The sequence below is a fragment of the Ictidomys tridecemlineatus genome, chromosome 1 (assembly GCF_052094955.1).
Source record: "Ictidomys tridecemlineatus isolate mIctTri1 chromosome 1, mIctTri1.hap1, whole genome shotgun sequence".
Lineage (NCBI taxonomy): Eukaryota > Metazoa > Chordata > Mammalia > Rodentia > Sciuridae > Ictidomys > Ictidomys tridecemlineatus.
In genome coordinates, this window is record NC_135477.1 from 244752 (window position 1) to 260300 (window position 15549).

The 15549-nt window shown below is 57.9% G+C and overlaps 2 protein-coding genes across 2 annotated transcripts in view; one reads left to right on the forward strand and one right to left on the reverse strand.

Annotated features, from left to right (window-relative positions):
• Scart1 (scavenger receptor family member expressed on T cells 1) overlaps positions 1 to 534 on the reverse strand; it is a 16620-nt gene extending 16086 nt beyond the window's left edge. The window contains 1 exon segment of the mRNA XM_078019299.1: positions 463 to 534. Coding sequence (XP_077875425.1) covers positions 463 to 534 — 72 coding nt within the window.
• A 4427-nt stretch (positions 535 to 4961) lies between these two features.
• On the forward strand, positions 4962 to 5918 carry LOC101966582 (olfactory receptor 226). The gene has a single exon (XM_005320847.2). The coding sequence runs from the start codon at positions 4962 to 4964 to the stop codon at positions 5916 to 5918; it is 957 nt and encodes a 318-aa protein (XP_005320904.2).
• The last annotated feature ends 9631 nt before the right edge of the window (positions 5919 to 15549 follow it).

A 15549-nucleotide genomic window follows, 5' to 3' on the forward strand; every position in this document is an offset into this window, starting at 1 on the left:
AGGGGACATGGGCAGCAGCAGAAGGCAGGCCAGTTCCTGCGTCCTGGGGGAAGAGGGGTCCCTGTGGTGGAGCTTAGTGGGCCTGTGAATGTGAACAGGACACAGGGCAGAGGGAGACAGGGAGAAGGCAGCACAGACCAGGGCCTCCCAGCCTTTAGTTCATGGGAGAGGAGACTAGATCCATCCTCACTGACTTTAGAAGCCAGGATAGAAAGAGGGTGGAGGCCAGAGGAGGCCTCCTTGGGTGTGGGCACAGCCCAGACAAAGCCCAGCTGGAAGAGGCCCAGGAGGTGTGAGCAGGAGGTCGGACCCTGCCCTGCCGCTTGCTTCTGAGAAGGGGCAGAAGCTAAGTGGGAGAGCGGTGGGTGTGGTGCTGCAGGCCCCTCTGCACCTCTGCATGAGGTCTGCCCCTCACGTGCCACAGAGCTGCCCTTCATGAGCCCACTGTGTCTCCTCCCACACCTGAGCCCCTGCAGAGCTGGGGTCACGGCAGCGGTCAGTATCCACCTCAACAAAGGAGGAGCCCCCAGACATGGCCGAGGAGTGATGAGTGACTGGCACTTGTCAGGTAATTCTGGAGCAGGACATCATAAAACCACTGTGCTGGCCCCAGGTATCCCCAAGGTCTGGGCTGCAGCAAGACAGGACCCAGTTCAGCTCTGTGCACTGCAAGTCCCTTGCCCACTTCCAAGGGACTGGTCAGCAGTCCTGGCCACCAGCCACAACTTGGAGCTGAATCCCCATTAGGCCCTTGCACCTTTCCCTCACCTCCAACTACCCTTTATCCCCCACCCAAGGACCACCCCAGCCCAGAGCATCAGTCCAGGCCCACCCAGTGGGAGGACTCAGAGGGGGCATCTGCTAACCCTGGATGCCCTGGGCTTCCAGCAGACAATCAACAAAAAAGGACAGAGCCAGGGGCTGTGGTCCTCCTGCCTAGGACAGAGAGTCCTGGCACCTGTATCTGCTTCACAGTTCAACCCATCCCGTGTCCCTCAAAGTGAAAGGAGGGATAGGAGGGTGAGGATGAGGTGGGACTGCTCTGAGCAAGCAGGCATAAGTCTGGGGCTGCACCCGCAGCTCTGGGCCTGGGTGGGCAGGGGGCCCAGGGACCCAAGGGTTTGTTCCTCAGGCCCTGCTGGGGGTGAGAGGACTGATGGGGCCCACAGCTGTGTCCTGCCAGGACAGTAGTATTGGGAGCAGGTGTCCATCTGCCCTGATCTAGCCAATCTAATAGACATGGTCACAGGGGAAGGGGAAGAGGGAAGAAGGACCTTCCATGTGTCACCTGGGGATTGGGTAAGGAGTGGCCTCCACTCCCTTCACACACTCCAGCCCCGCCTAGTCAGCTTCTCCCTCCTGTGAGTTCTTGGAGGAAGGGATTGTGCCAGGGCAGAAGAGGGCTTTCCATGTACACAGCCAGCTTATTCTTTGGATGCACACTCTGGCTGAGGGGGGCAGGCTGGCTGCCCTCTCCAGGCTGAGCACAGTGTTTGCAGGCCTGCCCAGCACAGGAACTCTTGTACCAGTCCCAACGTGTGGAGCAGCAGAACACAGGAAGAGGCACCTGCTTCAGTCTCCGCCGTCCATTCTCATCTGACACGGACAAGTCTCTTTTATTGTGGGGGGAGTCACCTCTAGGTCTGCACTCCCCAAACTGATCTTTTTGGAACAGACTCTGATGGTCACAGGGAGACTGTGCCACATCCAAGAGCAAACACCACTTTCCTCATTTTCTGGGGATTCCTGTGGACTGGGGAGATCCAGGTGGCTTCAGTGAGAGTGAGAGGTCCTCTGTGGTTGGCCCCTGGTCAGCCTTGCGTAGCCCTGGTCCTCACTCCCTCAGAACCACCACTACCACTTCTCACACTGAGTCCCTAGGTCCTCAAGGTCAAGGTGAGGAAGCAAGTCTGCTGGGTCCCTAACCATCAAGCAGCATGGAAAGGAAAGCCCGGGAAGAACAGTTAAGCCCCAGTCCCTTCACAGGCATAGAAGTGAGCTGGCAGGCAGAGCAGAGCTAGTGGGGCACAGGTGGGCTCAAACCCAGATCCGCGTCTAAAACCTCACCAGCCTCTGCACAGGTGAGACATGAGGGGTTCTAGTGCTTATGTCATGAGTGTGCTTGTGTGCACACCTGTGTGTGCTTGCATGAGACTGTATGCACACTTGTGTGTGCACCTGTTTATGCACCTTCAAGTGCCTGTGGGCACATCTGTGTATGCACCTACGTGCACCTGTACACACTTGCATGTGTCTATGTGTGTATCTGTGTATGCACCTGTGCATGCACCTGCATGTACCTGTGTGCATTTGCATGCACTGTGTGCACCTGCATGACCCTGTGTGTGCCCATGTGCTTTTGTATGCACCTGTGTATGCCTGCATATGTGCCCAAGTATGTCTGAGTGTACATCTGTGTGCTCACCTGTTTGCACACCTGTACAGGTGTCTATATCTGTGTGAGCCTGCTCATTCCTATGTACCTCAATGCTCCTGAGCACGCCCATGTGTGCCTGTGCTGTGGCTTTGCTGGCAGGGAGCCTGTAGGGGTCTGCTGGCAAGCATGTTTCTCTTGGGCAGGTGTCAGCATAGAGGTCGATGCGTCTGTGGCTTCATGGTTATCCCTGTTCCACAGCTGCATCTTCCTACCTGCTTCTGTGGAAGAGTGGGGGCTCCAGAGGCTGAACTCAGTGTGTATCTCCTGTGCACCAGGGTCCAGGGACACCCGCATGTGCCCAGGCTGGTTCTGTTTGGGGAGCTTGTTTGTTTACCCAGCAGGAGCCTGCTGCCTGCATGAGGCTTGTGCCAAGGGCATGTGTGTGTGGCCTGGATGTGGGCATGATGCTTATGTGGGTACCTGGCTACACTGTGAGTGAATCTGAGTATGGGGAATGGGGTTATTTGACCCCTGTGTTGAGTTTGGGGTGCATATGTTGGGTGAGCATATTGGGGGTTTGTGCAGCATGTGTACTGCGTGTGAGCATCTTGGAGCTTGTCCCCAGGGTCTCCAAGTTTAGGATGTGACACTCCCCTGGACCAGACCCAGACGCTCTGGGGTCACCGGCAGTCTGTGGTCCCTCGGCAGCAATGCCAGGACCTTCTGGTGTGTGTCCACAAGTTTGCATGAGGAGAGCCAACTTGCTGCTGTTCCCTAACTACAGTTCTACCAGATAAAGTGACACTTCCTCCATCCTTCAGAGACGACTGGAGGAGGCAGGTATTTGTCCCAAGCCCTCAGCTGACAGGTGGCAGATCTGAGTGGAAGCGGGTTGTCATGAGCCACAAGAGCCATGTCAATGCCCAGGCCTCATTTTCCCAGCCCAGCTCCTAGACAGGCCACTCAGAGATAGCAGCATAGGATCTGGCTGTACAAAGGGAGGCCTCGGCACACCAGGGCTGACCCTACTCAGGCCTAACCAGACCCTCTTGCTGCACTGCATCCCTAACGCTCCCCAGGTGCTCAGAGTGGGCACATCCTGCGGTGTCCACCCAGGGCTTGGCACCTGCAGGGCTTCCAGACTGTTCCCACTCCATGGGGCAGAAGAAATGCCACCTGCAGGCTGCCCTGTCCTTACAGCCTGCTCTCCGACCCTGTGAGCAGCTGGGGCAGCCTGCTGTGGCCTGTCCCTGTAGCCAAGTGGAGTCCTGCCATGACTCACATCATGGCCACAGACTGTTCTATCCAAGATCACAGGCTAAGGACAGGGAGAAATTTGAACCCAGCTGCTGTCCCAGAGCCCATGCCCAGAGCTCTGCTGCCTCTCTAGTCCTTTCCTGTAGGTCTTCCCAGGCCCCAAGCAGCATGCTGGGGTTGCGGTGGGGGGACACACAGGGCCTGGAGAGGGAGAGGGGGCATGTGGGCAGCCAACAGCAGGCACGGGATGGGCACCAAACGGGAGGGCTGCCCTACAGGGATCTTGGTCTAAGTTGCTGCTGGGACCAGGGAGCACAGAGCAGGCACCCATTGACTCCTCTGCTCACTGACCAGCATCAGAGGCCCCGACAGCCTAGGACAGGAGAAGCCTGGGACTCCTGGGCAGCTGTGGAGCCGGTGGACACTGCCTTCTGGGTGGGTCACCAGCCACCTCAGCTGAGGGCAGCACAGATAGTACTGGTGGAGAAGTCTGGAGTTCCCTCAGCTGTGCCTGCCCAGCTGTGTTCTGAGCTTTGCTTTGAGGTTAGGCTTGAGGACGCCAGGTAAGCAGCAAAACCCCACCCCGCTCCACATGGCACTCACCATGTCTGGGGAGACCTGGCTGGGGAGAAGGCTCCCCCCACAATGGGGGCAAGGGCAACCTCTGCTCTGGGCTCCACTCCTTTAAGGTCAACCTCCCTCTGCGGAGCCTATGGTGCCAGCAGCACCGGGGGTGGGCTTGGACCCTCTTCATCCCTGGGGAGCTTCTGCAGAGCCCCACCTGGCGTCATGCAGACGAGGACTCTGGGTAGCCCTGGCCCTTACCATCTCGCCCAGTGCCACTCACTGCCCACTGAACCCACGACTCCTCTGCCGTCCCCAGGCCTCCTTCCTGCCACCTTTCCTGGGGTCTGCCTGATAGTGTTGAGACAGCCCAAGGTCCCCCTTCCTGATTCTGACAGCCCTGCCCACCAGCCCCTGGGCGGTGGGTGTGAGCTGTGTGTGGAGGGGGAAGAAAGCCAGACTGGGGTGGGGTGGGACTGGGGCAGGGGCGGGGAGGGCTCTGTGCAGTTGTCCAACTGTTTTTGCAAGTCCTTGCAGCCAGGCATTGTTCTCTCGGTACCTGGACACTTGTCTGTCGTCTGTGCTAGGTGGCTGTCGGCCTCCACGGTCCAGCAGGAAACAGGCCCGAAGCCCAGGGTGAGCTTGGGCAGTCTTGGAGCACATCAAGGATGAGTCTTTCTCCCACCCAAGGGGAGCTCAACCTCTTACCACTCCTAGCCCCTTACCCTCCATCTCTGCTCCCCCAGGTGAGGCAGTAGGCACCATGTCTGCAAGGGGCAACCACTCAGAGGTGGTGGAGTTCATCCTGGTGGGCTTTACGGGCCCTGTGGGGCTCCGTCTGTGCCTCCTGCTGCTGTTCCTGCTGGCCTACGTGCTGACTGTCATGGAGAACCTGGTCATCATCGCCGTGATCCGCACCAGCCCCATGCTGCACAAGCCCATGTACCTCTTTCTCAGCAACCTGTCCTTCCTGGAGGTGTGGTACATCTCTGTCACCGTGCCCAAGATGCTGTTCAGCCTGGCTGCACCAGAGTTCCGGCGCATCTCCTTCACAGGCTGCCTGGCGCAGCTGTACTTCTTCCTGGCGCTGGCCTGCACTGAGTGCACACTCCTGGGCGTCATGGCCTATGACCGGTACGTGGCCGTCTGCAACCCCCTGCGCTACCCAACCATCATGAGCCCTAGCCTCTGCAGCCTCCTGGCCGCAGGCTCCTGGCTCTCGGGCTTCACCATCTCCCTGGGGAAGGTCTTCTTCATCTCCCGGCTGGGCTTCTGCGGCCCCAACGTCATGAACCACTTCTTCTGTGATGTGTCCCCGCTGCTGAACCTTGCCTGCTCTGACATGTCCGTGGCAGAGCTGGTGGACTTCCTCTTGGCACTGCTCATCCTGCTGGGGCCACTACTGCTCACCATCTTCTCCTACTCGGCCATCCTGGGTGCAGTGCTGCGCACCCCGTCCCCCAGCGGCCGGCAGAAGGCCTTCTCCACCTGCAGCTCACACCTGGCGGTAGTGGTCATCTTCTACTCAGCCTCCCTCTTTATCTATGCCCGGCCACGTGCCATCTACTCCTTCGACTACAACAAACTGGTGTCCGTGGTGTACACTGTGCTCACACCTTTGCTCAACCCAGTCATCTACTGCCTGCGGAACCAGGAGGTCAAGTGGGCACTGCGCAGGGTGGTGCAGAGGGCAACCCAGGCCCTGGGGAACCCCTCCTAGGCAGGCCCACGTCACCTTCATTTGATCCCAGCCTCTGCAGACAGCAGGGCCAGTGGGAGCTGCAGGGGTATGGGCACCTCCTCATGCCCTGGCCTGTGTCCTGGCTGCCCCCACGTGTTTTACCTCCACCATGCCCAGAAGGCACCCCAGGAGCCCTCACTGACCCTCCAGGGGCCCCACAAGGGCAGAGTTCAACACACATCACAGCCCCTTCCCACCAAGGGGAGAGGGAACCCCAAGTGGCAGGTGGGAACCTCTGCACAGATCTTCTGGCTGCACACCTGCACAGGGAGTGCAGCAGACAGTGCAGGCCCGTCCCCACCCACTGACCCAGACCCCGGGGCCTGTGCTGTGTGGTCCCTGCAGCCCTCCCACCAGGCCTCTGAGGCCTCGTGATGGTCTTGAGAGGACATCTGAGGAAGGCAACACACTGCTCAGAGCAGGGCAGGGCAGAGGAGGTGGGACAGGGATGACCAAGCAATGGCAGCTGCTCAGCCACCCAGGACCCACCTGGGACTGACCTGTCCATGGCCCACATCCAGCTGTTAGGAGCCAGAGGAAGAAAGGAGTCTGGGACAGAAAATGGTACCTAGGACCCAGCCCTCTGGACACTGGCCAGAGCTGGGAGGTCCTCCCCAAGGTCTATACCCAGAGCCCAACTCTCCAGTCCCTGTCCTACCCCCGTCCCATGCTGTCCACCAGCACAGAGGAGGAACCCCTGGAGGCATAAGCAGTCCCCTATCAAAGATGCTTCAAAGCTACTCAAGGGTGGGTATCTGCGGAGGGCCCTGAGCCCAGCCAAGACCCACCATCAGTGCCCATGCCACCATGGGCCCAGCTCAGAGGGCTGCCTGGGGAACCCAGACCCTTGGTCTCCTGGGGGAGCCTCCATCTGCTCCCCCTGAGGGCTCGCGAGGAAGGCTCCGGCAGCAACATCAGGCCCACACTCCAGATCCCCTCCCAGGGCTTGAGGGCTGTGTGAGAGCCATGTCATCATGCAATCAGGTTCCATAAGGACCAGGGCCACCCTCAGCCCAGCCAGAGCCAGACACTGCATGTGGTCAGAAGCCACCAGGCCTATGTTGGATTCAGAGGGAAATTCCAGCTGTGCTGGCAGAACTTCAGAGCATCCACCTTACAAGGGACACTGGGCAGTCCTGTGCTGCGCTCAGGACCCTTACAGCACACACAGCAGAGGGAGGGGCCCTCCTTGGACACTCAAGTCTGGGCTTGGTTATGTGGAATGGGCCCCTTGCTGACCAACAGCAGACCTAAGCATGCAAACCATGGCCCCAACGGAAGCAGAAGGCTCACAAGATGTGCCTGGGGTGCAGGGACATGCACCAGGGTGTCCCAGCTGTTCCAGGGGTGGTGTGCAGCTTCAGGGTCTCTCTGGGTACTTTTTGTCAACAGGGGAGATGTGAGCAGGGCAGAGGCAGAGAGGAACAAAGACAAACAAAGCAAGCACTCCAGCCAGGACTCTGGGCAAGACCACCTGAGGGCTTCCTTCCCGGCACTGCTGGACCTGAGGGACCCCCCCCCACATCTGCATCAGGAGAGACCCAGAGCACTGCCCCATGTGCCCAGCAGAGGGGGCCTGGCCCTGCAGCCTGACAATGGAGCAAATGTTCCAAGAGAGGTGCCTTATCATGAGCACTTCTCTCTTCCAGATGGATGGACTTCCAAATCAAACTTCTGTAAATCTATCTGTTAAAAAAAGTAGAATGGAGCTGGCAGGGTGGCACATGTCTGTCATCCTGTGACTCAGATGGCTGAGGCAGGAGGATTTCAAGATCAGCCCCAGGGAACATGGAAAATCCTGTCTCAAAATAAAAAATAAAAAGGGCTGAGGATGTGGCTCAGTGGTAGAGTGCACTGATTTCAATCCAATCACCAAAACAGAAAAAAATGTTCCACTCATGCACCTTTTCATTAGTAAATTACATGTGAAGTGCCAGCCCTAGTTGCTACACTATACAGATCAGTAAACCAGGTGCCAAAGCCTGGCATTATCACTGGAAGCTGAAGCCCTGTGCCTGCATTGAGGTCTGCCAGGGATGGGGCCTAGGGACACAGGTCCTGCCCACATTGAGGTCTCCAAGCACAGAGCATGGGAGTATAGGACACACACTTAGGGGGCACAGGACCTGCCCACAGTGAGGTCTCCAGGCACAGGGCATGGGAGTATATGACACACAGTGTAAGGGCAAAGGACCTGCCCACAGTGAGGTCTCCAGGCACAGGGCATGGGAGTATATGACACACAGTGTGAGGGCAAAGGACCTGCCCACAGTGAGGTCTCCAGGCACAGGGCATGGGAGTATAGGACACACAGTGTGGGGGCACAGGACCTGCCCACAGTGAGGTCTCCAGGCACAGGGCATGGGAGTATACGACACACAGTGTGAGGGCAAAGGACCTGTCCACAGTGAGGTCTCCAGGCATAGGTCATGGGAGTATACGAAACACAGTGTGGGGGCATGGGACCTACCAACAGTGAGGTCTTCCAGGCACAGGACCACAGTGAACTCTGCCAGGCACAGGACATGGGGTACAGGGTTTCGGAGCAAGGACACAGAGCAAGAGGGCACAGGACCTGCCCACAGTGAGATCTGCCAGGTACAGGGCATGGGGCACAGGACCTGCCCACAGTGACATCTGCCAGGCACAGGGCATGGGGCACACGACACACGATGTGGGAGCCAAGACAGAGGGCATGGGGGCACAAGACCTGCCCATAATGAAGTCTGCCAGGAAGAGGGTGTGATAGCACAGGATATGCCAAGAGTGAAGTCTGCCAAGAACAGGTCATGGCTGCATAGGACACACAGTGTGGGGGCACAGGTCCTGCCCACAGTGAGGTCTCCAGGCACAGGGCATGGGAGTATAGGACACACAGTGTGGGGGCACAGGACCTGCCCACAGTGAGGTATCCAGGCACAGGGCATGGGAGTATACGACACACAGTGTGGGGGCACAGGACCTGCTCACAGTGAGGTCTCCAGGCACAGGGCATGGGAGTATAGAACACACAGTGTGGGGGCACAGGACCTGCCCACAGTGAGGTCTCCAGGCACAGGGCATGGAGTATAGGACACACAGTGTGAGGGCAAAGGACCTGTCCACAGTGAGGTCTCCAGGCACAGGGCATGGGAGTATAGAACACACAGTGTGGGGGCACAGGACCTGCCCACAGTGAGGTCTCCAGGCACAGGGCATGGGAGTATAGGACACACAGTGTGGGGGTACAGGACCTGCCTGCAGTGAGGTCTCCAGGCACAGGGCATGGGAGTATAGGACACACAGTGTGGGGGCACAGGACCTGCCCACACTGAGGTCTCCAGGCACAGGGCATGGGAGTATAGGACACACAGTGTGGGGGCACAGGACCTGCCCACAGTGAGGTCTCCAGGCACAGGGCATGGGGCACAGGACACAGGGTGTGGGAGCCAGGACAGGGTATGGGCACAGGACCTGCCCACAATGAGGTCTGCCAGGCACAGGGCATTAGGGCACAGGACCTGCCCACAATGAAGTCTGCCAGGCACAGATCATGGCTGCATACGACACACAGTGTGGGGGCACAGGTCCTGCCCACTGTGAAGTCTGCTAGGCACAAGGCATTAGGGCTACAGGCCCTGCCCACAGCGAGATCTACCAGGCCCAGGGTGCGGGGCCCAGGGCGCAGGGCCCGGGACCTGCCCACTTCCTGGTGTTCCATGCACAGAGAATGGGGCACAGGACACAGGACATGGGGTCACCGAACCTGCCCACCGTGAGATCTGCCAGGCACAGGCTTGGGGCACAGGACGCAGGATGTGGGAGCCAAGACACAGGTCATGGGGGCACAGGACCTGCCCACAGTGAGGTCTGCCAGGCACATGGCATGGGGCACAGGACCTTCCCACAGTGAGGTCTCCAGGCACAGGGCATGGGAGTATAGGACACACAGTGTGGGGGCACAGGACCTTCCCACAGTGAGGTCTCCAGGCACAGGGCATGGGAGTATAGAACACACAGTGTGGGGGCACAGGACCTGCCTACAGTGAGGTCTCCAGGCACAGGGCATGGGAGTATAGAACACACAGTGTGGGGGCACAGGACCTGCCCACAGTGAGGTCTCCAGGCACAGGGCATGGGAGTATAGGACACACAGTGTGGGGGCACAGGACCTTCCCACAGTGAGGTCTCCAGGCACAGGGCATGGGAGTATAGAACACACAGTGTGGGGGCACAGGACCTGTCCACAGTGAGGTCTCCAGGCACAGGGCATGGGAGTATAGGACACACAGTGTGGGGGCACAGGACCTTCCCACAGTGAGGTCTCCAGGCACAGAACGTGAGCTCATATAACCTGCCTATAGTGAGGTCTGCCAGGCACATGGCATGGGGCACAGGACCTGCCCACAGTGAGTTCTGCCAGGCACAGAACGTGAGCTCATATAACCTGCCTACAGTGAGGTCTGCCAGGCACATGGCATGGGGCACAAGACCTGCCCACAGTGAGTTCTGCCAGGCACAGAAGTGAGCTCATGTAACCTGCCCACAGTGAGATCTGCCAGGCACACGGCATGGGGCACAGGACCTGCCCACAGTGAGTTCTGCCAGGCACAGAAGTGAGCTCATGTAACCTGCCTACAGTGAGTCTGCCAGGCACAAGGCATAGGGGCGCATGACCTGCCCAGATCGAGGTCTACCAGGGACAGAACATGGAGGCACAGGACAGGGGGTGCAGGGCATAGGACCTGCCCACAGTGAGGTCTACCAGGCACAGGGCATGGGGGCACAGGACAGAGGGCACAGGGCACAGGACCAATGGCATAGGGCACAGGACCTGCCCACAGTGAGGTCTGCCAGGCACAGGGTGTAAGGGCACAGGACACAGGGTGTGGGGGCACAAGACCTGCTCCAGGAGAGACATGGTATTCTGGAGACAGGGAGGCATCTGTGAGTCAGTCCCAGCAGGAGTGGGGTCCTACAGGACAGCAGGACAGGGGCCAGGCAGCAGAACTCCTCCTTAAGTGTAAGACCTAGGACACATGGCTGTCTGGCATTCCTCCTGACCCCAGGGCTAATTTCACATCCTCCTGCAGGAGGTGGGAGCTACAAAAGCACTTCCAATAGAGCAGGAACAGACTGAGATACCACTGTGCAAAGACACCTCCTAGGTGGGTAGATAGAGTGCGTCAGGGCAACCAAAAGAGAGGAACCCCCAGAGGCGTGAGAACTGGGGACGGCCAGTGGGTATGGATGAGGTAGCCCATCAGCACAGTTGGCTGTTGGAAAGACTGAGCATTGGGGCCCATGAATGACACCCAGAATGAGGTCGGAGGCTTGGGGAGCAGGGTGGGAGAGAGGCAGGTGGAGATAGTGACACCCACAGATTCACTGACAGAAAGGACTTGGAGAAAGAGAGGAGCTGAAGGTGATGCAGGCAGGGCACGCACAGGGCAGCGCAACTCAGGCAGCTGGAGAGTCTCTGCTGGATAAGGACTCCTGGGGATACCCTGCTACCTCCCACACCCTTCCAAGGGCCACACTCCAGAGGCTTCTCCGACTCTGGGAGCAGATTCCTACATAAAGTCCATTGACTATGGAAGCCCAGACACCTGTCACTGTCCACAGTGACTCATAGGCACTGAGTTGCCAGTCCCCCCTTGAAAGCCTGTCCTCCTCCAAGTGCCCCTGGAGCTCCTCCACCCTGACCCACACTCGTTTCAGAGCCCTCCAGAGCTCCCCCTCCTTGGTCCAGACCCCTCCAGGGCCCTCCAGAGCACCTCCACTCTGGCTCACATCCATTCAGGGACCTCCAGAACTCCTCCTCCCTGGACCAGACCTCTCCAGAACCCTCCAGAGCTCCTCCTCCATGGCTCAGACACTTCCAGGGACCTCCATAGTCCCTCCTCCCTGGCTCACACCCCTCCAAGGCCTTCCAGAGCTCCTCTCCCTGGCCCAGACTCTTCCAGAGCCCTCCAGAACTCCTCCTCCCTGACACAGACCATCAAGGGCCCTCCATAGCTACTCCACCCTGGCCCAGACCTATCCAGGGACCTCCAGAGCTCCTCCATTCTGGCCCACACCCCTCCAAGGCAATCCAGAGCTCCTCCTCCATGGCCCAAAACCTCTCCAGGGCCCTCCAGATCTCCTCGTACCTGGCCCGGACCCCAACAGAGCCCTCCAGAGCTCCACCTCCCTAGCCCAGAGCCCTCTAGGGCCTGCCAGAGCTCCTCCTCCCCTAGCTCACACTCCTCCAGCGCCCTCCTAGCTCCTCCTTCCTGGCCCAGACCCCTTAAAGGCCAGGCAGATCTCCTCCTCCATGGCTCAGACCACCCCAGGGCCCTCCAGAGCTCCTCCTCCCTGGCTCACACCACTCCATGGCCCTCCAGAGCTCCTCCACACTGGCCCAGACCCCCTCCAGGGCCCTCCAGAGTTCTTGCTTCCTAGCCCAAATCCCTCTAGGGCCCTCCAGAGCACCTCCCCCCTGGCCCAGACCCCTCCAGGGCCCTCCATAGCTGGGCCAGGCTGCCCAGACCCTTCCAGGGCCCTCGAGAGCTCCTCCACCATGACTCAGACACCTTCCAGGGCCTTCCAAGGCTACTCCACCCTGGCCCAGACCCTTCCAAGGCCCTCCAGAGCTCCCCCACCCTGGCCCAGACAACCTCCAGGGCCTTCCAAGTTAACTCCACGCTGGACCAGACCTATCCAGGGACTGCCAGAGCTCCTCCAGTCTGGGCCAGACCCCTCCAGGACCCTCCAGATCTCCTCTTCACTGGCCTACAGTCCTCCAAGGCCCTCCAGAGCTCCTCCTACCTGGCCCAGACCCCTCCAGGGCCCTCCAGAGCTCCTCCTCCCTGACCCAGATCCCTCCAGGGCCCTCCAAGCTCCTCCACCTTGGCCAAGACCCCTCCAGAGCCCTCCAGAGCTCCTCCTACTGGCCCAACCCCCATGGGCACTCCAGAGCTCCTCCACCCTGGCCCAGACCCCCTCCAGGGCCCTCCATGGCTACTCCACCGTGGCCCAGTCCTTTCCAGGGACTGCCAGAGCTCCTCCACTCTGGCCCATACTCCCCCCAGGGTCCTCCAGAGTTCCTCTTCCCTGGCCAAAACCCCTCCAGGACCCTCCAGAGCTCTTCCTCCCTGGCCCACAATCCTCAGGGTCCTCCAGAACTCCTCCTCTCTGGTCGAGAACCTCTCCAGGGCTCTCCGAAGCTCCTCCTATCTGGCCCAGACATTGCATGGCCCTCCAGAGCTCCTCCATCTTGGCCCAGACAATCCAGGGCCCTATAGAACTCCTCCACTCTGGCCCACACTCCTCCAGGGCCCTACAGAGCTCCTGCTCCCTGGCCCATGTCCCTCCAGGGCCCTCCAGAGCTCCTCCACCTTGGGAAAGACCCCTCCAGAGCCCTCCAGAGCTTCTCCTCCGGGCCCAGCACCCATGGGCCCTCCAGAGCCCTCCAGAACTCCTCTACCCTGGCCCAGACCCCCTCCAGGGCCCTCCATGGCTAATCCACCCTGGCCCAGACCCATCCAGAGACCTCCAGAGTTCCTTCACTCTGGCCCAGACCCGTCCAGGGCCCTCCAGAGCTCCTCCTCCCTGGCCAACACCCCTCCAAGGCCATACAGAGCTCCTTTTCCCTGGCTCACACCACTCCAGGGGCCTTCAGAGCTCCTCCACATGAGCCCAGACCCCATCCATGGCCCTCCAAAGCTCTTGCTTCCTGGCCCAGACACCTCCAGGGCCCTCTAGAGCTCCGCCACCCTGGCCAGACCCTTCCAGAGCACTCCAGAGCTCCTCCACCCTGACTCAGAACCCCTCCAAGGCCCTCCAAGGCTACTCCACCCTGGCCCAGACCTTTCCAGGGACCTCAGAGCACATCCACCCTGGCCCAACCCCTCCAGGGTCCTCCAGAGTTCCTCCTCCTTGGCCCACACCCCTCCACAGCCCTCCAGAGTTCCTCCTCCTTGGCCCACACCCCTCCACAGCCCTCCAGAGTTCCTCCTCCTTGGCCCACACCCCTCCACAGTGCCACAGTCTGGCTGGGCACAATTTACGAGCCACTTGTCAAGCAGAAACAAACTTTATTTTTAGAACCACACACCACACCACATGAGCTCTTCAGGAATTCCCTCAGAGCCCAACTGCCACCACCGGCTTCGGGCAAGCCTCTGAACCCCCACTCCTCCTGCTCTTGAGGCCGATTGGCTGGGTCATGTGGGTGGAGCCAAAAGAGTCCCCCAATGAGCAGCTCCATGGTCTGAAAGGGCGGGAAAACAGCCCAATGAGCATCACCGCAGAGGAACCAATCAGCTGACAGCTGGAAGTTTGCTGGGGCCACAGTGAGCCAATCAGCTGGAAGTTTGCTGGGGCTGCTTTGGCTGTGACTCTCAACATCTCCCCCCTTCTGTTTAATTAAACAACAAGCATGTGGCTTAGGGACCATGCCTGCCTTAGGTTGTCCAATAGTATATATGGTCCTTACCCGTTATTGGATGAGCTGACCTCAAGGTGTCAGCCTCCTGTCTTAGGTTGGTACCATTGCAATTGGATCTTACCCATCACTGACTACCGGTCCAGTATACAGCCACACCTGTGGATAGGCCTTTGTACCAGTAGCGGGGTGAGGTTCTTTGCCTCACCTCTGTTGTTCCCCAAATTTTAGCTGAATGACCATCACAAGCAGAAGGGAGGAGAATACACCAAGCCAATTGATGGCTCCTTTTGGAAAAATTGTACCACCAATGACACCATCAGCAAAAATACCCCAGCACTATCACAAGTCACTGCACCAACAGATAGTTGACAATGCATACAAGTGATACATAGTCCAAGCAAGTTCTGCAAGCTGTTCAGTGATAGCTATTGCAGAAGCTGTAGTTTGGTTTTATCTTTGTCTTCACCAGCATGGGGATGAAGATAGGAATTCTGGCAATAATGGCTAAAGAAAAAATTATGTAACATTCCAGCAGGCACTAAAAGAAAACAATTTTCTGAACAATTTACATTATCCTGAACGGAATTATTAAATATAATGAAAATGAAAGGTGAAAGTAAATAAACAGATCTGTTAACCTCCTTTTTTGTTCACATATTAAAACAATCCTCAACAGCTGTTTACCCAATTTAAATTAAACCATTTAAATCGAATGAATAAGAAAAAAAAATATTTGAATCCATTTTTTCATGAGCGCTCATCATATATGATATATGGACATACGCACATACAACACAAAACACAAGTGTGCACACATAATATAATACATACAACACATAACATAATAGTAAAGGCCTTGTAACATTTTGCAGGTGAAATCTCCATTGCAATGTTTAAAAACTCCATAGTCAAAAAATAGAACTGATCAGCAAAACATTAACCTAGGTCTGTATAATCTCAAAAAACAAAATAGAACTTCATGATGTGGGAAAGGGCAATAATAAAATAGATATTGAAAAAAAATTCTGGTTTCATTAGCCTCCAGTGTGGGAGAACCACTGTCACAGATGTAAGGATAGCCAAACTGGAGTCCTGGATATCAGATGTTATGGATTTGAGCCAAATCATCTTCTTTTTGGTCTGTAGAAATCGCTTTAGTTAATCTCTCTGGAATCCAAATCGGCTGCTGTTCACCCTGTG